General features: G+C 35.9%; 1 protein-coding gene across 1 annotated transcript; it reads left to right on the top strand.

The window, feature by feature from the left end:
* The first annotated feature begins 684 nt into the window (after nucleotides 1–684).
* LOC144443766 (dual specificity mitogen-activated protein kinase kinase 1-like) lies at nucleotides 685–24447 on the top strand. The gene is made up of 11 exons (XM_078133312.1): nucleotides 685–921; nucleotides 1102–1336; nucleotides 7748–7894; nucleotides 8381–8458; nucleotides 10121–10172; nucleotides 12859–12983; nucleotides 13635–13827; nucleotides 14341–14411; nucleotides 16164–16225; nucleotides 17137–17182; nucleotides 17912–24447. Exons 1-11 carry the CDS (start codon nucleotides 815–817, stop codon nucleotides 18017–18019), a joined length of 1224 nt encoding a protein of 407 aa, XP_077989438.1. The 5' UTR covers nucleotides 685–814; the 3' UTR covers nucleotides 18020–24447.
* The last annotated feature ends 225 nt before the right edge of the window (nucleotides 24448–24672 follow it).

Raw genomic sequence — 24672 nt, 5'->3', positions numbered from 1 at the left:
CCCCGGCTTGTGAGCTAATATTCTATTCTAGGATGACCATAAACGATCGTTTTTGTGAGCGTTCACCGGTGACAGTATATTTTTAATATTCGTAGATACCTACGCCGTTGTTGTGTATCATGCCCATCCTTGAATAGAACGATTTTAAGCTCACAGGTGACTGACTCTGAGCTCAGGCCAAATGTCAACAAGTACACCGCCACCTACACTATTAGTATTATCATATGATTATGGGATGCATGTACATCACGTTTTACAAGGAATTAATGATAACTGGAAGGCGGCGTCAGAAGAATGTTTTGTGTCACTAGTTTGTTTTGTCCTGCCCTTTTAACCACTCATCGATGAATCAGCTATGCATTGACATATGCACGAGGAACTGAAACTGAGGGCGCAAAGCTTCCGCTCCACTACGCGGTGATTCATACCGTAACGATTGGAGTGGTGCGCCATTCATCTTCAAAGAGGAGAGATATTTTACCATTATAAAACAAAAAAGTAAGCTGGAAATAGATCCCCTTTCCAACATACACTGAAACAAGCGATCTCGGTCAGAGACCTGTCAAGTTTTCTATTTATAGAAATCCTGCAGCATAGATAGATGACTGTCATCTTTCTACATTTTCTACCCTAGTTCCCACGCATGCGCTGTTGCAATTTTCTTTGTATTATGGGATATCAAACTGACCCGTATCCTGTGTTTGGGTGTACGTCGGAGTGCACTACGACAAAATTTTAGCTAATTTTTGCAACGTCTGATTCGTCTTAACACCGGTGCATACATGCAGTCGTAGGAGCAGTTGTCCTGGAAGTTATGCAAGCCGCCATGGCCCACAAACCACGCAAGAAGAACATAAAAAATTTGACGTTAACAGCCGTAGATGGAGGTACGGACAACGGCTCGACAGGCGGCGGTTCTGAGTGAGTACATACTTCTGACGCTTGAGCAATCTGAAATTCCTTTATCACGGATGATTTGAGTGATATATAATCTTTTAACTTTTCTTAGGTGTTCTCATTTACGTTACTTGTCAACTCTTCACTTTGTACATCCAAATGTATGTCTGAACATCGCTCCTTCACCATCTATATTCAATGTAGGAAAAATTGTGCTCCGGCTAATGTCGCAGCTTTAGCCAAGAAATTAGATGAATTGGATCTGGATGAACAGCAACGACAACGACTTGAATCTTTCCTGACACAAAAAGCCAAATTAAATGAACTTGGTGATCTAAATGGGGACGATTTCTCCAAAGTTGAAGAACTCGGCCAAGGGAATGGTGGGGTAGTGACAAAAGTTTTACACAAGCCGAGCAGTCTGATTATGGCGAGAAAGGTAAGATTGTCGTGTACGGTTTACTACCTTCTCTGAAAATGTACCCAAAAGTAATATATGACAGTTGTACTGATTTTATACGATTGTGACTTTAAAAAAAAATCAGATTACGTGTAGTCTAGCAAGATTGACCGTCATTTCATGTTGGGTGGCAAAGATGCTAGATATGTCTCTGCCCGGCCCGTTAGTCTTTATAGTATTACGAAATTAGTGATGTCATTGTCATTCAAAGGCTCTGGGCGTTTGACCTTAATACTATAGTGGTTCTTTGTACACACGTTCTTGCTTCTCATCAGCCTGTCTGACATATTTCCTTTTGTTAAAATTGTCATTTGAAAAAGTGTCAAATTGTACATTTACTGTAGATTTTTTCAACAGCTTATTACTACTTTATCAATATTTCCACAGCGTGGATAGTTTTAACTTGTAATATTACCCTGTGTAGTGTGTATGATTCTGTGAAAATAGTGTTTCCTGTATTTCCAAGAAAAATGTGCTCTAGTCTACTGTCTAGATTAAAAAATAAAGCACAAATAAAGAACAACCACCATTAACTTATACTTCCATGCTAGATCAAAGGGATATAGTGAGTACCAGGCTTTCTATACACACACTGGTGACACAGTAGATAAGTAGATACATATATTTCGAGGTGTTGTGTGTAACTTGCAAGTCAAGTCCACCATACCCAACATGTGCTCAATCACGCACACCCTATTGTGATCACTGGAGATTGCCAGGTAGTCAAGTTTTAACTACTACACTTCAGTTTCAACCCTTTTACAAGTTTTACTCCCATGAACATGTAGCAGTGTGTATTCACTATCCCTAGTTATTTTTTCTCACCAAGTAGTTGTGAAGGTATGTGTTCTCTGGTACTACATGTACATGTACAACTGTAGATATCTCCTTGACTGCATACATGTGATTCTGTTTGGCAAATTTATAGGATTGATGCTTTGGGTGAAGAAGTGTAATCAACTGAGGAAGCCTTATACATTATTACTGTTACACATTTCCTGTGATTGAACACACACCCACATCAATGTTTCCGCGTGACATTGTTTAATTTATAGTGTTTGATGTCGGTGACATGACCTTTAACATTTCAGGATGTATAGCTAAAATACCTAACTCAAAACGAGGAGGAATTCTTTGGTCAGTAATAACAAGCTTAGTCTTTACCCCTATTGTGAATAATTTACCTTTACCTACATGTAATCCAAACTACCCCTTGCCTGGCCCTACATTAACAGTCACATGATCCATTTCAGATTTAATCATATCAGTGAAATGTCTGCATATGAGACGCTTTACCCGGTGTGTATGTGTGTGTGTGTGTGTGTGTGCAATAAATGAATGTCATACATTTGTATACTAGTATATTCGTACTTGATTAACATGTAGTTGCGAAAATGTCTACCTTTACATATATGTACATGTACTGATGTAGGGTATACTTTTACTAATGTGTGCATGTGTGTACATTGTGTATCGTACATGTATAATACCATGTACAGATGTCGTACACTTGTTAATATGATGATTAACGTTTAGTTGCACAGATGTAAACTTCATTTGTAATATTTGTATTTTCTCTTTGATATACAATTGTATATATCATTATGACATAAATTGTGTATTTTGTTCTTTGCAAAAGACTAACAAATTACGACCTTCTGCTCAACAACTTTATTAGAATTTGTGTTGCATGAAATTGAACTTGTTGATTACGATAGGGCAATTGACAAGATTGCTAGCAGTTTGCTTCAGGAAAGGAGCAGACTGGTAAAACCCAGTCATTTGCACTGCTGTATGTTGACCTAAATTTGTGTGTTGGATATCAATGGTTTCACAGTGTATTAAGGGTGCTAAGTAGGTGAAACCTATCCAAGTTCCCAGGGTATTTTACCAGGGTTTCAGTGCCATCAAATTTATGGTACAAGCTATACATGTAGATGTATTGTATGTAAATTTTACCAGACCCCCCTACCCCACCACCACCACCAGGGTAGAAACACTGATCAAGCACACACAATGACATGCTGAATACATTTTATATAACATATCCTCTTCTAGAATATGTTGTCATTTGTGAGAAAAGCTGGCAATGTGTTTTTGTTTTATTTTCAAGGATATTTTTTGAAAGGTGTAGTCACATGTACATTTATCTGTGGCGGAAACCCTTTAATAAACATTATAGATAGTACTGCATCCTCTTGCTTCAAGCTGATAACATGATTTACAAAATGGTTGCCATTTTAAGTTGTAAACTTCCACTATTTGTACAATATCTACATGTATACATGAGGAATTGAAACTTGATTCTAGTCTTTACCCATATCACCATAGCATTGAACTTTGCTTTTAGAATATATACAAACTGACCTTGACCTTGAAGGTAAATGTTAAAATCATGTCATTTCTTGCATATCATAGATTTGTACATGATTTAGAAGTTGTACTGTTTACTTTGAAAATTTGTGAAATGGTTACACTGGGCATATTTTCATCACCTTTTACAGTCCAATAAAATTTGTTAAAATTGCAACTGTTTCTATCATAAAAATACAATAAATGTACTTGTACAATATCTTAGAAACTTTAAGGCATGATTCAAATGTCTGTACTCATATTGATTAGGTTGAATGAACTTTCTACTGAGAAAATGCCAGTTTACCTGGACCTTCATGTTCTAAGCATTCCATAGTGATACTTACATGTACATGTGTGTGTGTGTGTGTGTGTGTGTGTACATTCAAAGTTACAATGTATAAACATCATCATAAGAACCCCTTCCTTTTGCAGTTAATTAAGTCACTTAGGATCGGAATGGTTTGATTGACAAAGATTTTAACACCAAGTGAACTGTAGCAAATTTATCTTCTTTCAAAACCAATTTGCAGTACCTTACATACTAAAGATGATGTTGCCTTGTGAAAGACCAGGTATTGAGACAGTAACAAATGAATAAGCCATTTTTCATCTCACAGCACGAAATCCTGCTTGAGCCATTTCGTCCACAGCAGCCACATAAGGGATGTCAAGCTGAAAGTGTCAAATGCTTAGCAACACTGTTCTTCCCAATGTGACTGTACATGGCCACAGTGAAAGCTTGATCACAATCACATGTTTGACAACCATTGTTGCTAGGCATATTGGTATGTCATGCGATATCTACAAAGAGACGTAAAATCCAGTATTGCAAAGGCTGTGGTTTATATCAAAATAGAAGTCAAAATGATATTAAGATCAACCCGATGTACATGTAGAATCCACAATGGCTGCCAGATATTGTGTTAACGCCATGTGAAAATAGTAGATTGTCGATTTCCTTGAGAAATGAGATGGGTGTATTCACATGATTTATTTTCATTTCAAAAGGACTAGGAGCAAACTTTCATTTGGATAACTTAGATTTTCATGAAAAGTGGTCCCTGGAGCATATTCCTCTTTGAAAATATTACATGTACATTGTACATGTTGTAAATGGCAAGAGAAACAAAATCCAGGGTTCTCTAGCCAGGGCTCAATGTGTTTCAATCTGTGAGTTCTATAAAACAATAGAAACAACATATATTTTGTTATGCAAATCAGACATTCTTCTATCAATATGACATCTGAATTGCTGTTGTCAGACATACAGTTTTGGCATATGTAGTTATGCACCTATTGAAAACAATATAGTTTGACATGTTCAGTTGAATAACCAAGTGATAAATCAAAACAAAAAAGTCATAATTTTTGTGTATGGCCAAAGCATGTGAAATTTGCCCAGACAATAGAATGAATCCTGTTAAAGTGTAGTTTTTTATGAACCAATAAGGGGCTCAGTAGTGCTATAGACATGGTGCGGTGTCTGTCTCTCTGTCTGTGTCACGGTGTGCATGACTTAAACTCAAAAATGGCTGGGCTGATTTGTTTTGATATTTGATAGGGATGTTCCTTTTGGTGTCTAGTTGGGAAATTGTTCAAATCAAAATGATTGCCCCGGAGGTGTGCGTTGTGGGTCAAAAAATGACATTTCTAGAAGCATACATGTAGAACTCCCTGTCTAATGGCACAGTGCAAGTTATATAGTTTTGTCATGAAATCATTAATCTTTATGGGTTTATTCGCAACCCCCCCCCCCCCATTGCACCATGGGGTTTTGACTTGTTTAGTGGCACCAAGATTGTTTGAACACACTGTTAATAGCACAGCTGAACTATATTCATTCATGTTAGGTTCATACATGTGTAGATCTGATAAGAGTGTCTTGTCCGTTCGTCTCTATCTGTTAGGGGAGAATTTTATACTTGTATTTGGTAGGGATGTTGATTTCAGTCTCTACTTAGGACACTGTTCAAGGAAAAAAATATATCTGCCTGGCAACTAGACAATGGCCATAGTAACAGCCAGTGATGTTTCATATTGCAAAAGTAACAGGAATGGGTAGGCAAATGAGTAAACATTCAAATAAAGTATGCAAATACCTGTATGTCTAGCAAGAGGACCACACCCATAGCAACAACCAAATAGTGTTTCATATTGCAAAAGTAACAGGAAAAGGTAGGCAAATGAATAAACATTAAAAAAAAACATGTATATTCAATGTATGCCTAGCAACAAGACCATGCCCATAGCAACAGCCAAATATCTATAATTTACAAAGATAATGACTGTTGGACAGGCAAATGAATAAACAATAAAAAATGTTTGCAAATATGCCTTGAGCAACAAAACCACACCCATAGCAACAGTCAAATAATGATGCATATGGCATGGGTAACAAATATGGATTAGCATGTGGATCAACTTTTATTTTTATTTTGAATATCAACAATTTTACAGTTGTGCTACAACACAATTGGCAGTATTTTTCGTGTACAAACAAATATTGCCCCCACCCCCACCCCTACTCCCACCCTCTACCAAAAGTATAATGTAAGGTATGGAAGTCTAAATGCAATGTTTACCAAATTTTAACATGTACTACATGTAGGCATCCCAAACCTCAGCCACACTGGCTGATATTTCTGGCTAGAGAAAAGACTACAATTACATGTAAGTGATATAGCAGGTCAGTAGAGCTACATGTACATGTAGTTCACAGTGGGATAATCCTGTCCACAAATAGATATTCCATACATGTAGGAAGTTATAATTGAACAAATTTATTGTGTTCTATATTTGTCCCAAAGTGGTCTATTTATGTGATGGATTATATACACATGTTACGGTGTATTGCAAGTAAAATAGGTTGTAAAAACATATGTCCTTGTAGTAAACAGTTCAAGGTAAACCCAAGTCCATGAAGTTATCTCAGAACTACTACTAGGACTACATGTATGTTGAGACCAACATGAACAAAATGGCACAAAATGGACAAACATGTGGGATGGGGGTCTAGAGAAATAGAAAGCTGTGGACAAGAAAGTGAGAAGGAAAAATCTGGTGGTCACCTAAAGTCCAGGTTTCACATGCAACCTATCATTAAGAAACTTGTACATGTATGTGACTCAACGGGCAACAATTGACAAGAGAGGTTGTAGCTAGGAGCAACTGTGACTTTTTTGAAATATGGCTAATTTAATAGAGCCTTGCACATGATCTTGTGTTCTACAACATGTAGTTTGGTAGTGGTGACACAGGCAACATGTTGAGCAACTGGCTACTCACACATTTGTATGATACATGTATCAAGACTATTGAAAATGGAGTAGTCATTACACTTCAGGAATGTCATGAAGGGTACATGTCTTTACTTGCAAATAATTTTTACAGTTACAGAACAGAAAAACAAACATGTTTACAGTACTTCAGTTTACAAAAAAAAACCTTGGAAATAATCACTATTGTTATGTGTATAACTGCAGCATATTGATATCATAGTACATATATGTTTTGGTGTTTTACTCGTCCACAAATGTCATTTAGGAAGTTGTATGTCAAATGTATTGCCATAACAATGAGCAGACCACAAATAAATACAACTTGTATGTGATACATAGTACATTTGCTGTCATTGCAGTTCAGGAAACTACGTGAATCTTCCCAGATTTTGCATCCTTTGTTACAACTTATACAAGCCCTTTCACTGGCAACAAAGCCCATGTCTGATCTCAATATGGAAATGAACACAGAATGTAATGTGACTCAACAGTACACATGGTTGTGTTCGTTAATTGTGGGCTCAACACACTATGATTGATAGGTGGTTCTAAAGTATAAACTCGCATCCATTCCATTTTAAAACTTGGTTATTTTTCATGGTAATTTTCCAAAGTACATGTAGATGTAGTACATGTAGTTATTAATGTTACCCTTCTCATGACAGATGGTCTGTAATTACATATACATTGTAATTACAGATAACAATTTTTAAAAAAAAAGTAATTTTATTATGATCATCTCATCTTTTTCTTGCAGTTAATTCGTTTAGAAATCAAACCAGCAATTAGAAACCAGATAATTCGGGAATTGAAAGTATTACATGATTGTAATTCCCCCTACATCGTAGGTTTTTACGGATCATTCTACAGTGATGGCGAGATTAGTATTTGCATGGAATATATGGTAGGTGTAATTACTGATCTAACCAGTACAAATACAAAATGTAGCATATTACTGATTTGATTGTCAGTAATGTGTCGTACACTGCGTTCAAATCACCATGTGCTATGATGTAACACAAAGTTGTACAATGAATGTACCTTCACTTGAGTAGCTCAGCTGTTATGGAACAGTCTGTCAGTGTACTAAATGGATTATCTTCTGTTGATAAATTTCAGAATGACACAATTTCTCCATCTCCATGAAGTGTTTTGATGTGACATGATATATGTAACATTTTGAATCTTGTCATATTGACTACCTTTTCAGTAAGATGATTTTATGTTGTATAATTACAAAAGATATCGTGATGAAAATCATACTGGTACATGTGTAGTTGCTGTGTGTTTTTATCCCCTACAGTACATGTAGGTGAATAGTGTTACATTTATCTTGCCTGTTTCATTCGTATATACATATTTATACGATGTATTGTATTATTTATCACAGGATGGAGGATCACTAGACGTCATATTGAAGAAAGCTGAAAGAATACCTGAAAAAATCCTAGGCAAAATCACTATTGCGGTAAGTTTATGAGAAGTCATCCCCCAGGTCACAAATTGATGTGTAGTTCAGGTCCCAATCTGCAGTCTCTGGTTTCAGGAAGTGAAACCTTAAAAATTGCTTGTTTAGCTTTTGTGACATTTTTTGTTATTTGAATATCATCTTAATGAGCAGAACTTCCAACATAATCCTCACGTTCCCTATCGTCACAGCTCAACAATATACTGTCAAAAAAGTAACACAAACTAAAGTGGCCAGACTGATTTAAGAGAAGAACGTCACTAGGGTTGATATCAACTACATGTAATTTTAGAGAAACAGAAATGGGGGGGGGGGGGGGGGGGGGTTATAGCAAAACACCAAAATTATAACTAGGTGAACATAACAGACAGTAAGGTAGTTTGAGTTTATAATGTCATTAAATTTAATTTACACAGGAGAGTGCTTTCCAAGCAAAATACTGTACCTATACTTCATATGTATCATAATAGCAAAATAGATGAAAGCTGCACTGGCTGCAACTGAAATGTTTTTCAACACTGTTTTGAGAGATATAATGACTTACTCATAATATTGTATACCCTGAAAGTAGTGAATCATCTGTGGGTAAACATATTTGTTTAGCGGTACACGTAGTATGGTGCAATATCAACCTGATTTGTGGGTCTGCACCCAACAATCAGTCCCCCCCCCTCCCCATTGAATCGTGATTTCAACATATTACTATACTACTTATAAATAAAACTGTCCTCTAATTGACATGTACATGTAATGTCTGATTATTGGTAATTTAACAATTTTCAGTGAATGTATTGTTTGTTTATTGGGTGATTGACAAAATGATACACTTTAAATAAACTGATGATACCAGCACAACCTGGTACTTTCCAGGAATCTCATGTATCGGAACAAAAGAACCAGTGACTGACTGTCCTCTGTAACAATCGACAATTGTCTTAATATTCAACAACCATCATTGATCGAATCACCCGAGTGACAATCACAAAGTAGTGTTATTCAATCATGTCTGCTGATTTTATTCAAGAGTGGTAAATGGCATTGAGTGATTGTATTGAATAGTGGTGTATTTGAGTGAATGGATGGATGAATTTGAACAGTTACATGTACATGTATGTGTCTGCCATTCACAAAGCTACATTTTCATGTATGTCTGATATCAATAGCCAATTCATTCACTATATTTTAGATATTATTCCCCAGTATTCTTCTTCGTGCAACTGAAGAAAATACAAGTGATCCAAAGGGACCTTGTCACTACAGGTTGAAGGTTGACTAATAACAAACCCTTAGGTCATGAGTATTTTCCAACTGAATGAAGAAAAATATTGGGGAATGTATATTCATATTTTATCAAGCAAAAATGAAGGAAATAATGGCAAATTTAAATGTTCTGATGCATATTTGTGATACTGCGGAACCAGTGACGTGGACATGGGTTGTATTGATGTAGAACAATCAGGTTTATATAAGCCATACTTTCTGTTCAAAGATAATACCTTGGCTTGCGTAGGATATAATACTTATTATGTCCCTTGACTGACAATTTTTGTAAGACAAGTCAAGTTTTATGAAAGTTATTATCACCTTAGATGTGAACCCTGTTTTGGGCAAGCTATGTCCATTCACACATCACTTACTTTATGTTTTTTGTCACTTTAATAGGTTCTCAAGGGACTCAGTTATTTGAGAGAAAAACTCCAGATAATGCATCGAGGTGAGAACTGTCTTTAACATCCCTCACTCTACACTTATAAAAGTTACATACATATACCATTCTATCATTCCAGTCATGAGATAATTATATATAATTATTTTGTCTTGTAAATTTATGCTAATGAGCCGATATCGTATCAACAAATCCTGGGGACAATACTGTGTGCACAAATACATTTACCCACAGGTAATTCAGCACTGTTCAGTGGGTATTATGAATGTCATGATATGTAACAAAGCAGTTTAAAAAAAAAAAAAAAAGAGAGGAATATTCCAGGTAGTGCAGTTTTAAAAGGAAATTAAAATATGCAAAAATTGTGTGATCTTGAACTTGTAAAGATTTTCGTATACTTCATGTTGTGTTACATGCTTTATCACATAAACACGTGCAAATCTTCACCTGTGTGATGTCAATCAGGGCAGATCAAAAACCCATATCACCCCTGTTCTACCAAACTATTTTTCTCCCTACTGTTCGAGTGTTCCTGCCAGTCCTGCACTACAAGCAAGTTATCGTAATAATTGTTTGCTTTCATAACGTAAATGCACACATTATGTTACATATATCCTTGGGTGGCATGAGTTTGACATGTTGAGGTACTTTTATTTTTATTTAATAAATTTTAGTCTATCTAAAATCATGTAGATTATCGATGTAGCAGCTGGCAAACTTACTAAAGTCACTTCCAATTTTCTGTTGAGCTCAGAGCTCCGAGCTTAATACACAGCCCGAGCAAATATGATTAAAATGATGGAACAAAAGTCATATTCAGACAAATTCTACTTACGTTTAAACTAAATTTGATAATACATGTACATCACAAGGTTATAACCAATAGTTTTGGTTGAGAAACCACAGCACATTATGACCGGTACCATGTAAGCTGACCTCGCGACAGGTCATGTGATTACGTAATTTGCATAGCCGTCGGGTCCTATTTTTAGAACTGAACTGATTTTCAATACGTGATGAAGAATATAGTGCAATCCGGCAAGAATTTTTAGTCCGTGGAATCATATGAGGAGCATTATGACGTAAGACTAACATTGATTTCATGGGACTATATATAAGTATTTGATATGGAGTTAGTATGGCCAGATTATACTGTACTTCAGATTTACTGAGTACAAAAAAAAATTACCATGATCAGGTATGGTCTAATAATGCTAGTGTTCATATTGACACTTGGTAGGTATAAGTAATTTAAAAAATTTATACAGTAATAGTTTTAGTTGTCATGTGAAATTATAGTGATTGTGTCTTGACTCTAAGCTCATTTCGACTTTAATTACTTACCCGGAAAAAGGCTTTCACCAAAATAAATCAATCTGAAAAAAAAAAAAATTAGAATCCCTATCACTGGTGAATTGTGAGAAACTAGAGGTACATTTGTTTTATAGTTAGGTGTGAATCCATACTGTAATAAGATTTGAAGGTGATGCAGTGTATTGTACCAAAATAACGGGTATCAAAACTTAAACTTGAAAATAACTGTTCTGCTAAAATTTATAAGCTTTAAAATAGTGCAAGAAAGAATGTTAAATGTACAGGAAGTTATTTGTAGGAATAAAATGAATGAGGACAGCAAAGGTTATCATTTCTACCCCATCAGGATTTAAATCCCATCTATACTGGCAACCTTATCTCTAATAGTATATGTATCCCTTGTCAGTTTTTAAACTGATGACATCATTACTTTGGGCTATTTCATTAGTATAGGTCATCCAACCATTGCAACCTTGGTTACAGACATGCACATATTTCATTGCCACACACGTCTCTATCAGGTTAGTGAAACTAGAGACGCCGTTTATACATATGTGATTATTAAAAGACTAGGTATTTATACATTTTAAGATATTTATATTTACAACAGAAAAAATAAGAAGTGGGTTTCTGAATTGAGTGGAAAAGTAGGAGTTTTAGTATTCATATGAAACATGTAGTTGATGTCTTGTGAGGAGCATAATAATTAGATTGCGTAAGCTTCCATGAACTGGGTATTTAAACATGGTTTTCTCTTTTAATTAGGCGTGATAAAACCTTAAACAGAAACTGGAAGTCAGGGTTGATTAGCAGATTATATGCAATAAGTTATAGCTGTATCTGTGTGGTCTAGACGTTATATAGTGTAAAATTCTCATTTTGGGTATTGAGCTGATGTGATCTGAACTAGTACTGCGCAGAGATAGTTTGTCAATGCGAGTCAAATTATTAGTGACATGTACATTTTGTATAAAGGATAGGAGTGAAAGTACTATTAGCGACCATATTGGCCTCTGATGCCTGGAATGGTGAAATAAAAAAGGGCGATAAATACACATGCAATGCTTTCCTATAAAGAAACAGAAGATAATACTGTGGTTTAATATCGTCCTTAGTCCTCATATAAATCTCATTTTGTGTTAATGACTAATATGATTACTAAACTTTTGAGTCTGTAATACACGACATCATGCGATGCCTCTCTGTCAGCCTCCCTTTCACAAAGACAATGTCACTTAGGATGGAACGAGGCAGTGTGTTCTTACAGGCTGTAAACATTATGGATGCAAAATGTGTATGAACCTCTCAATTGTCAGGGTGTCTTTTAAAAACAATTTTGTAAATTAAATTACAAGGTTACACACATATTATATGTATCATGTGGTTATTGATTTGTATGTCCATGTCTCTTTGATTTCAGATGTAAAGCCGTCAAACATTTTAGTAAACTCCCGGGGAGAGATCAAGATGTGTGACTTTGGTGTTAGTGGTCAATTAATAGATTCCATGGCCAATTCATTCGTAGGAACCAGATCATATATGTCTGTAAGTTGTCAATTTAGTTACGGTTCATAATGTTGTACAGGATTTCTTTCGGGTTTTGGAGTAGCGGTCCAAATCAGAAAAGATAAGGGGTCAACCTGGATGTAGAGCAGCAATAAAAAAGAACAGTAATCAAAATCACTGCTCAGCTTTGTTCAAATTGAGATGTAAGGGTATACATGTATTGTATATACTCTATGTTTTGATAGTCAAATATAGTGTAGGCTGAAATTAAAGGTCATGAACCCATAATGGAAGTTATTTAGTTGCATAAACATCATAAAGAGTGAATAAACATTTTAAATGTAGCTGGACATGGGTAGGCAAGAAGCCAGACTGTTGGCCAGTGCTCGGTGAAAGCACTGTGTACAGGTCTTTTGATAATGAAAGTAAAAATGCTACTTGTATTGTATGGCTATATTTGGTCTGACCGTCAATATGGTATAGAATTCACAAGAGAAATATCATCATGCACCTATGTAACATGACTACATTTTGGTATGAAAACTACAGAAAAACTTGAATGAAGTATTTCTTCCTATCGAAAATTGGCCTGAATCAACTTTTATTCATTGATATCTTCTTTTTGTTAAAAAAAATATTTTGTTAATGAACATGTATGATTTAATACTGTTTTTTTGGTTCGTTGCTCAGCCTGAAAGACTTCAAGGAACAAACTATAATGTCCAGTCCGATATTTGGAGCATGGGCTTGTCATTGGTGGAAATGGGAATTGGACGCTACCCCATCCCACCACCAGATAAAATAGAAATGGCCAAAATATTTGATCTTCCACTAGAAGATGACTCCACAAGTACTCCAGTCCCCAAGGGCAGACCTCCAAGTGGTAAGTTTGTCTTGTCTTCAACTATCAAACAATAAGCTCCGTATAAACTTTCCTCGTTTCAAAACTTGCACATTAACATTGGCTGGGTTTCCAAAACCAACTTGTATGCAAGCAAGTAAGTGAAAGAAGAGAATTAAAAATACTACCCTACAACTGTATATCGATTAACTGTACTCATACAAATTCTTAATGATATGTTGGTGATGTCACATTAGTTATGATGTCACCCTGTTGTCTTTCTTGAGTGCTATGACATTGTAATTTTACCAAAAAGGCACATCATAAAATCATTTGATTTCTTGGTCGACGCCACCACATGCATTACTATATAGGCATGTGTGAGAATAGGTCAACCTTCTTGTTTTATTTTGACCATCTAGTGAAAGGTGAAATGCTATGGCAGGTACTGAGAATAAATTGACCTTCTTGTTCTATTTTGACACTCTAGTGTGAGGTGATAATATGCTATTGCAGGTACTGAGAATTAACAGTAGCAATTCTATTTTGTATCAGGTATTGGAATGGCTGGTGATGGACCACGGCCAATGGCAATATTTGAACTACTTGAATATATTGTCAATGAGGTGAGTAAGCACATTATCTTGGTGTGATTGTGTATTATGTACTGTAACATGTGAAATAAATTGATGCTTCACTCTGTATCAAGTATCTCCCTGTCTGGGACGTGTGTTTTATCAATACTTAACAATTAACATAGACTGTAAGATATGTCGTGTCGTGTCCTTCTGCCATCAATGGCCTCCTCTCGAGAAGAGGTAAACCAATGTATGAGGGTGCCCTGTCATGGCTGGCGTACCTAACAGACTATACATAACCGCACCTGTAAAATTGTGACTTTATCAAGAAAAATCTTAACAGTACGAGTACAAGGACAATGTATGCAGTTTGTGATTTGATAATTAGATAGTATTCCCCAATATTTCTCTTCTTTCAAAAATACAAGTGACCTAAGGGGCCTTGTCACTACGAGTTGCTAGACAAGTAGTAACAAACCTTTGGGTTACATAGTATTTTTCTGGCTGAATGAAGAAAAATATTGAGGAATAATATAATTATACCTTCTCAAGCATAATTAATGAAAAATCGAGAAACACAATCGTGATTTGGAACGTCTTGAATCATATTTTGAGCACCTCAGAACCAGTGATGTACATATGTAGACATAAGTTGTCGTGAGGGTTATGTCATCCATGTTTTCTCTTCAAAGACAATAACTTGGCATGCCCATGGTATAATAATCATAATAATATTAATAATATATTTATTCTCAGAGATATGTTTAAGATAAATTACAGTAATATTGAAATGCATTAACTGTACATTGTGAGAAAAGGGAGATGAAAATTAGTTGTCGAGCAACTAGTTGCCCCCACCCACCCCCTATACAATCTTAGAATTGACCAACTTCTAGGGCAACTGATCAATTTGAATATCGGTACATATGGTACGAGTTTGAAAATTTGAGACAGATTTACGCCCCTCAGCAAGTCATTTAAATTGTAAGATACATTGTGTTGTTCAACCCTATCAGGCTTCTTAACTATGACTGTGCTAATTCACCCAATTTCCCACATCAGCAACCAGACTGTGTTGCAGCCAATCAAATATCCTTATGTTCTAATAGGTGTCAAACTGACCATGATGTTAGCCTTTCAATGGTGATTTATGAGACCAGCCACCTAATTTTACATCAATAGTAAACATAAGTTTCAGCCAAAGTCTAGTATTTTATCAAGTACAAACAATTAAGAAATATCACCACAACAACAGAAGCAGAAACTATTCTGTCTATTTGATTTTTAAGCTACATATTAATGACCTCTGTTTGAACTTCTAATCGCAAGTTCAAGGGGGATCTACCTCTTTTGATCTACATGTAGTCCCATAGAATAGTACAGACGATGAGCGCTGGCTGATAGTGTGGCAGGAATATCTGTATCTTACACACTACAAGTCCTTGTACTAACATCTGTTACCAGTTAAAATTGATTCAATGGTTTACAGTGTATCCTCTATTCTACAATGGAAATGGATTACACTTAATTGTGTTGCACCAAGTACATTATGTAACTTCTGGGAAACACCTGATTCCAGATTTCTGGGACAAATGTTCATTTGAAATTGAATGTGTTTAGGAACAGGATCATGTCAAATAGATTGGTGCATCGAAAATTTACATGACTCACGTTTTTTAAGGTTTTGTGTCAACATACATTGTCTTTAGAACAAGGGAAGTCCAAACAATGGAATTCAATGAATCAATAAATGGTATTCCAAGGTCACGTGTTAAGCAATGTTTTGTTTTGTGTTTACAGCCACCACCTAGGTTACCCAGTATCGTGTTTTCAGAAGAATTCGTAGACTTTGTTAATAATTGGTAAGTAGCGAAAGCCTTCTTTCAAATAAACTCCATTGATATGTGTACATGGTATAGAAGATTTGTATGTATTTCCTCAGCATTTTTTTGCTATGGTTCAGGAACCCCAGTAACAGAAAAGGGGTAAGGGGTAAAAGTGTTTTTGGGAACTTGATTAAATGACTTACGAACCCTGGTAGATTTTTACCTACTAGCTGCCTTCAACAAAAAACACTGGTAGGGAACCCGTGTAAATTGACTTAGGAACACAGGTAGATTTTTAACTACTTGCCACCCTTAACAAGAACACTGGTAGGGGGACCATGTTGAAATGACTGGGGAACTCTTGTAAATTTTACCTACTAACCACCCTTGGCGGAACAGCTCACGATTGTTTCATGTTGTATCTTGCTAAAAATGAAAGTTAGCTAAAAATTCTATCTGCTTAGGTTAATGGCAATATTAAACATACTTTTGAAAGACTGTATTTTGAGAGATGGTAATAAGTATCTGTACAGAGAGTTATTCAAGACATTTAATTTCATGGATTTTAATCAGACATATTGGTACATGTAACTAACACACACACACACACACACACACACACACACACACACACACACTCTCTCTCTCTCTCTCTCTCTCTCTCTCTCTCTCTCTCTCTCTCTCTCTCTCTCTCTCTCTCTCTCTCTCTCTCTCTCTCTCTCTCTCTCTCTCTCTCTCTCTCTCTCTCTCTCTCTCTCTCTCTCTCTCTCTCATTCTCTCTCCTTTCTCCCTGTTGCTTTTCCTCTCATTCTCACAGTCTCCCACCTCTCCCCCCCCCCAGCTTTCTGAATAAGCGATTTCTTCCCTCTTTGTGATAATCACTGTTTGAATACATTACTATATTGATATATTTATGTGTATTATACGATATGCTTTCCCCCCATCAGTTTGATAAAGAACCCATTAGAAAGAGCAGATCTCAAGTATTTAATGGTAAGTGGTGATTCCTAGGATTATTTTAAAACAGTTGTGACATATATTTCATTGTTAATCAAAGCCATGAATCATCCACCCCTCAAAAATAATTCATATTTGAAGAAAGTTTAGCCGATGTTTATGCAATCTTTGATACACATACTATTTCTGGGTTTTTGTAAAAAGTTAAGACGTCAAAAGTACTTGGTAGATCTACATACCAAAAGGAATACCTTCTTTGTAAAATAACAATATACGATGAACGACAACATTTAATGATGAAATATCCCATTGATACTACAAACTTTTTACACAAGGCCTTTAACCTTAGGAAAACTGTTATTTACAACTAAGATTATGTGATATTTATTTATTTATTTATGTATTTAATTTGATATTCTTTGTGTCCTATAAGCCAGAGGGCTGGATGTGGCTCTTTTTTTTTTTGTAAATTTTATTTATGTACTGTGTAATTTGTTAAGTTCACATAGGACACCTTAATAAACAATAACATAACATAACATAACATAACATAACAATAACAACATAGATTTCAATATCAGTAGTGTACAACACCCTTGGCACAATTTTTCTTATTGTTTACAAAAAAAAAAACAGACATACAAAAATTTGAATTCCATGCAAAAATAAGTGAAACGTTGATAGAAGATTGATGTTTGTTCAAAACATCCGCCACCGTGATATGCATATTTTCTGACTGTGTAATTTACTGTGGTTCATTCACAGAATCATCCATTTATAAAGAAATCGGAGACAGAAGATGTTGATTTTGCAGGCTGGGTTTGTGAAACCATGAATCTACATCCAAACACTCCAACACAAACTACCGTCTAAAATATAGCAGTACCAACCAGCAAGTTGTTGTTGTCGCCGTCGTCGTCAAAGAGGGGGATTGATTGATGGATGAATGAATGAATGGGCCACTCCAGGATGTGTGATGTGTGTGTGTATATATATATAGACTTGACTAGTAGCGTGAAGAGAAGAAAAAAAAAACTATGTCACATAGAGTGTATATGGAGATAATAATATAATACAAAGATAACAGAAGAAAAATAAACAGAAAGAGATAATAGTTTGATACTGTACAGTGTAATTCTTGAAATTTTGCTTTTGGAATTATTTTGCTCTCCTCTACTGTCTTTGAGAGGCACACAATACAAGAATGGACTGTGACGGCAATCTGTTACAAATTGAAACCAAGTGATGATAGGGTGTTACAAAAATAATAGTATAAGTTGATATTTGTCTGGCACAGACACTTATTTATTCTTTTTAAAAGTTTTTTTTTTTTGTATTGCTTTAGAGTAGTGAAAGACAGAAAGTATTTCCTCGAATTATGAAAGTCTCTTAAAATGTTCAGGCGTGTTCTATTATTTTTGTACACCCTTTTGTAAGGAAGCTCAGGTTTTTTACTTGAAAGAGAAAAAATTGTATGCACAAGATGCGAGATATTGAAGGTATGTTTGGAGCTCTGTTGAAGATGTCTGTGTTTTGATGGTAGAAAGATGTTACGAGGGAAAGTTATGATATGGTGGCATTGTGTAGATTCAGTGGTATGAGTATCGGTCACAGGTCATATCTTGTGAGAGGTCACACAGTACCACGGTGTCCAATCGGTTTCAAATATGCAGAGCATAGAGTTCCACGACAAATGGTTTACTAGAAATCTGAAGTCGAAGAACGGAGTTATTGGTATTGTATTTAATAAGGACCTGTACAGTGTTTTTGCTAATGTATGGGCACCCCCCAGTAATGGATGAGGGAAATTCGAGAACCCCCGGGAACAAGAGGCAGGAAATTTAGGAACACTGGTAACGGAGGAAGGTGATCTGGGAACCCAATAACAGAGAAGGGAAACCTGTGAACCCAGTAACAGAGAAGGGAAATCTGGGAACCCAGTAATAGAGAAGGGAAATCTGAGAACCCAGTAATAGAGAAGGGAAATCTGAGAACCCAGTAATAGAGAAGGGAAATCTGGGAACCCAGTAACAGAGAAGGGAAATCTGAGAACCCAGTAATAGAGAAGGGAAATCTGAGAAACCAGTAATAGAGAAGGGAAATCTGGGAACCCAGTAACAGAGAAGGGAAATCTGAGAACCCAGTAATAGAGAAGGGAAATCTGAGAACCCAGTAATAGAGAAGGGAAATCTGGGAACCCAGTAACAGAGAAGGGAAATCTGAGAACCCAGTAATAGAGAAGGGAAATCTGAGAACCCAGTAATAGAGAAGGGAAATCTGAGAACCCAGTAATAGAGAAGGGAAATCTGGGAACCCAGTAATAGAGAAGGGAAATCTGAGAACCCAGTAATAGAGAAGGGAAATCTGAGAACCCAGTAATAGAGAAGGGAAATCTGGGAACCCAGTAACAGAGAAGGGAAATCTGAGAACCCAGTAATAGAGAAGGGAAATCTGAGAACCCAGTAATAGAGAAGGGAAATCTGAGAACCCAGTAATAGAGAAGGGAAATCTGAGAACCCAGTAATAGAGAAGGGAAATCTGAGAACCCAGTAATAGAGAAGGGAAATCTGAGAAACCAGTAATAGAGAAGGGAAATCTGAGAAACCAGTAATAGAGTAGGGAAATCTGTGAGCCCAGTAAGAGAGAAAAGAAATCTGAGACCTCGGGTAAAAAAGGAGAACTTGGGAACCCTAGTAACAGAAAAGGGAAATCTGGGAACCCAGGAACAGAGAAGAGAAACTTGGGAACCCAGTAACAGAGTAGGGAAATCGGGGAACCCAGTAACAGAGAAGGGAAATCTGGGACCCCAATAACAGAGAAGGGAAATCTGCTAATCTCGGTAATAGAGAAGGGAAATGTGGTAAAACTAACCTAGCTTTCCTTACATGATACGTTGTTGATTTACAATGACTTTGGTTGGGAATCTCCAGGTTTACCTGGTGAAGTTTGGGTTTTACCACCTTACCATTCATTACAAAAAAACACTGGTAAAATGAATATCAAGGAGTCCGTACAGTACAGAATCTAGTAGTGCAGATGTGGGGAGGATTTTACTAGAAATTGTAACAAAATCTGTTACGTAAACCTACCGGAGGAGAGATTATATATTGTACTTTTTTGTGTGATGGAAATATATATACTATTGCATTCCTGTAGATATTAGAAACACTGAATGTGTGCCAGATAATACTTGTGTCATGTTTATTTTGTATTTTGATCATGTGTGCTGCTTGTATTTTGTAGGTTTTGTTTATTTTCTATAATATGAGTTGATAAAAAAAAAATTTCCCTGTGCTGCCCAGGTGTTAGTTCAATTGTGTGGACATGATTAGTACTGGTGTTGGGTAGTTGTTAAAAAGTCTTCCAGCATTGAAACAAAAAAGAGAAATCAAACTGGACATACATACATAGATACAGAAAGATTCTATATACACTTTGTAAATGATTCTTGTTTGTTGTTGTTGTTGTTGCGACAGTTTTACTAAAAAGGCATGTTCCAAAGTAAAAAGAAAAATGAAAACAAAGAAAAAAAGAAATTAAAAAAAAAGAGAAAAAGTCAAACTACCAAGCAATAAATGCTTCAGCCTAAACTGCAAGATTCATACATGCAGGTCCATGTAGAATCCGTTCTTTTACACCCCCTACATCAGTGGACCCTTTGGAAATAGCTGGTTATTAAATGTGCAATACAAAACTGCCTTTATCAATTGATGATCCCCCTAGACTGCTGTCCAATCATATCTAACCCACACTTACATTGTCTTTTGACAAATGAATTTTAAGGTTTTTATGTGTATGTCCATAAATTATTTCTTGCATGACATCAGTATATAAAAAAAAAGTGCAACTATAAGAACAGATTAACCAGGCAAGGTTGAGAGTATCTTTTTACCCGGTACTTTATATTTGAAAAAAGATACCAAAGTTGTGTTTCTTGTCTCAGCTTTCAAATTATTAGATGGCTAAAACTCTCGACACCCAACAAGCATGACCGAGCTTCTGTCATCAAATTGTGTAGTGTAACCTTTATGTTCTTGGCTCGGAAAAATACACACAACAATTTTCAAGAACAATGTCATTCGACATGTTTTTCTTGAACCAAGTAAATCTGAAATCTTACCGTAATGATAAAAAAAAAACTTGACTCGAAAACGTGAATATGAAATCTTATCGTTTTACCAGTACATCATGTTTTGTGTAAGAATACTTTTTTTTTCTATTTTCTTAAAAAGTTATTCTCTTGTATTAGAATGTAAGAGCAAGGCAATGAACAAAGGAGTCATTGTTTACAAGTATTTCTACATGTTGAGATACAGAAATTGGAGTACCGCTTGTGATTGTTTTGTGCTAGCCTATTTACCTCGCTGTCAGATACATCATTAGCTGGTCGTATCTCCTAGCCTTCGTATTCTCCACTTATGATGATTATGTTGTCAAAACTGATACTAACGAATTGAAAATTGCCCAATAGCCTTGTTGATGACAGTGTACAGTCCTTTCAACCATGACAACCAGTCAGACTATCGTTATTCACATGAATCAGTGTGTAAATATGTAACCAGTATGCTACATGATATGGCAATTTACATATTATTTACATATACTTTATGTAAATTTAACCCTACGGGTGCTGGATAACCATGATAACGACTCTTAGGGGTGTGGCTATGTGAATTGTTTGAAATTTTTCGCAACACAAGCAGAGACTACAAGGGCTAGGAGGTACAACCAGCTAACAACGTATCTCGACAGCACAGTGAAGAGGCTAGTTTTATACGTTAGCAAAGAATTCTGGGTACTTGTCAAGCAAGTACAAAGGGATGTACAACGTTATGATAGAGAATTGTGTGTAACAAAAATTATCCAAAACTTTCTGCTAAGTTGTGTTTGTGTCAGCTGTCTAAAAAATAAGTGATTGTTATTGTTTCATGATGTTTAGTGTGTTGCACTAGAGATGTCACATTTTCACAACTGGCTGGGCTAAACCATGGGGGGTGGGGGGTTGGCCATTAGAAACTTTCTAATTCACTTCAGTAGTTGGTCGTGCTACTATGCAAACTTTAAAGAAGGCATATTATCAACATTCACTGTTAATGGTGAAATGTATGTCACATTGTCAATGGTAAGCATTGAAAATGACAACATGCTGACAGAAGTTTGAGTGTGTATGTAAAGATTGAACATATTGCTGTGTTTGTGTGTCAAGACGCATTGAAACCTCACTGGTGACCAGATTTGACTTGGTGTTAAAATATTTTAACATGGTAAAAACAGTGAGCTAGCTTGCATTTATTTGTGTGTGTCTGTGTGTGTGTTTTTTTTTTAGTGCAATTGCAATGTCTGAGCAGTTCAGTCTGACAAAACAGCAACTGACTTGAAATGACATTTAGAAAGCTGACATGACACGAAAGAAATGTGAACCAAATGTAATGTCAAGTACACAGGGACCCAGTTATCAGTAGTTAAAGACCTCCAATTTGATAACTTACAAGCCAAGATTCAAACAAAAAAATGTAGTTTTTGAAATGAATGAACTACAAACGTAGCCATGGAATAAAAAAAACAAAAGTAACCCTTAGGAACCTTGTTTGCAGTTTGGTGTAGTGAAATTTGTGTTGAAAACAAAGCAGGGAAAAACTGTTATCAAAAGAGTAATGTGACGAAGGTTGCGCATGTGACCAACATGAGCATATATATGAAATATTAAACAATTTACCTTACCAACAATCTTCATGCATTTACTGCTGACTTCAGTCTTATTTTTGTCAAGTAGGTGATACAAATTGTTGTGTCAGCTATCTTAGTTTAACCTGTGTACATCACTGAATCTGTGACTTGATGAACTTACTTCACTATCCACTTGCAGTATAGCATACATCAACCCTTTTTTTAAACGCCAGAGTTTCAATCCTTGGTTTTCACATTAGTGCTGGCTTATCAGTGGAGCCATAATGATTACATAGGATTATTCTTGTATTCTCAGTGGACCAATGTTTTCTAGAGCTCTTAAAACATTGATTGTAATCCTAAAATTTGAACAGGACCTTTGAAAATATCATTACAAGTTGATTGGATAGTGGACGGAATGCAAGTGAAGTCATCGCACCAGTGATGTACACCATATAATCATGGGTTTGAAATGAAATACATGCTTTCTGATCCTGAGAAATGTCTGTTGAATCTCGTTAAATCACCATGTTCCTCATTAGCCATGTACAAAAGACGTGGACTACTTCTATGGAGGTGGTCAAGAGGATGTATAAATCTTTATATATATATTTTTTAGGAATCATTTGTCTAACTAGTGGTGAAAAGTTGCATTTCAAGTACTGACCCATTGGTTAAACAAATACAGTCAAAAAAGGGGGTAATGTAACGAAGTGCATGAGTGTGTTAGCATGGAAGAATAGCTCTTTATGAAAATGAGAAGCAGAATAATTGAGATCTGACTTCTGTTGTCGCTTTAGTGAAACTCTTCAACTGCTGCATAGTTTTCAATCCTAGTGTTGAGGGCCTCCCACCACTATCACCACCTTCTAGCTACTTTTCATATGTAGTGCATTTGTAATTGTTATGTCGTTAAGTTACAGCAACACAGCAGCTGGGGAGGTAGCGTATACTTTATACTACATCAGGTCGCACTGACTGACTTCATTTGGCAAAAGGATACAAACCCCATCTGTGCACACATAATCAGTTTGACCCTCTCTCACTCTTCTCTCCTACACTATAAACCATTATGAATTTACTTGGCACCTGTCATTTACCATGAGATAACTACCATAAATGTACATAAAAATGCCATATTGTGAAACTTAGAGCTACACAATAGAAAACGATCAAACTTGTACACGTGAGAAAAAGTCATGCGCCATCATGTCATACATTGTATCTATACCACGAAGTACAATGAATGCCATAGGTATATTAATAAAAAGACAAATCAATTGACCTATTTGAATATGTGAACCCTGGATATAATTATGTAATAACTGGGCCTCAGATTAGTTATTTCTGTTTGGCCATGGTTAGCAGCTGTACTATTCTACTCACCGTTTAGGGTGTTCTGGAGATGTGGTTGATTTAAAACCATTTGTAGTTTGTAAATGTGTCTGTATTTTGTCTTGTCTAGACTAGACAACCTTACATTATGCATCTAAAGATGATGGTATTACATTCTGTAAATACTTACTGTATGTATTGTATGTATTTATGAACTTGCTCTGTGTCTCAATCAGCCTTGCCTGTTGAACCCATTAAATACAGTGCTGTCCTTACATCTGTGTGAATAAAGCTCTATACAACAACATACAGCAGTTCATTCCATAAGTTTTGGCTATGTATTGTGAAACCAAACCTGGCTTCCTTGTGTGTGTGTATGTGTGTGTGTGTGTGTGTATGTATGTGTGTGTATGTATGTATATATGCATGTATGTATGTATATGTGTATGTATATATGTGTATTTGTGTGTATGTATATATATATATGTATGTATATGTGTATGTATATATTTGTATTTGTGTAT

The sequence above is a fragment of the Glandiceps talaboti genome, chromosome 12 (assembly GCF_964340395.1).
Source record: "Glandiceps talaboti chromosome 12, keGlaTala1.1, whole genome shotgun sequence".
Classification (NCBI taxonomy): Eukaryota; Metazoa; Hemichordata; class Enteropneusta; family Spengelidae; genus Glandiceps; species Glandiceps talaboti.
Note: the sequence above shows the minus strand (reverse complement) of the source record. Positions and strands in the feature narration are given on the sequence as shown.

Bases quoted from the DNA above. Each gene is read 5' to 3' on its own strand.
- LOC144443766 (XM_078133312.1), top strand. From the start codon at position 815: ATGCAAGCCGCCATGGCCCACAAACCACGCAAGAAGAACATAAAAAAT. The intron at 14,412-16,163 runs GTGAGTAAGCAC...TTGTGTTTACAG, and splicing joins TTGAATATATTGTCAATGAG to CCACCACCTAGGTTACCCAG. The intron at 16,226-17,136 runs GTAAGTAGCGAA...TCCCCCCATCAG, and splicing joins GTAGACTTTGTTAATAATTG to TTTGATAAAGAACCCATTAG.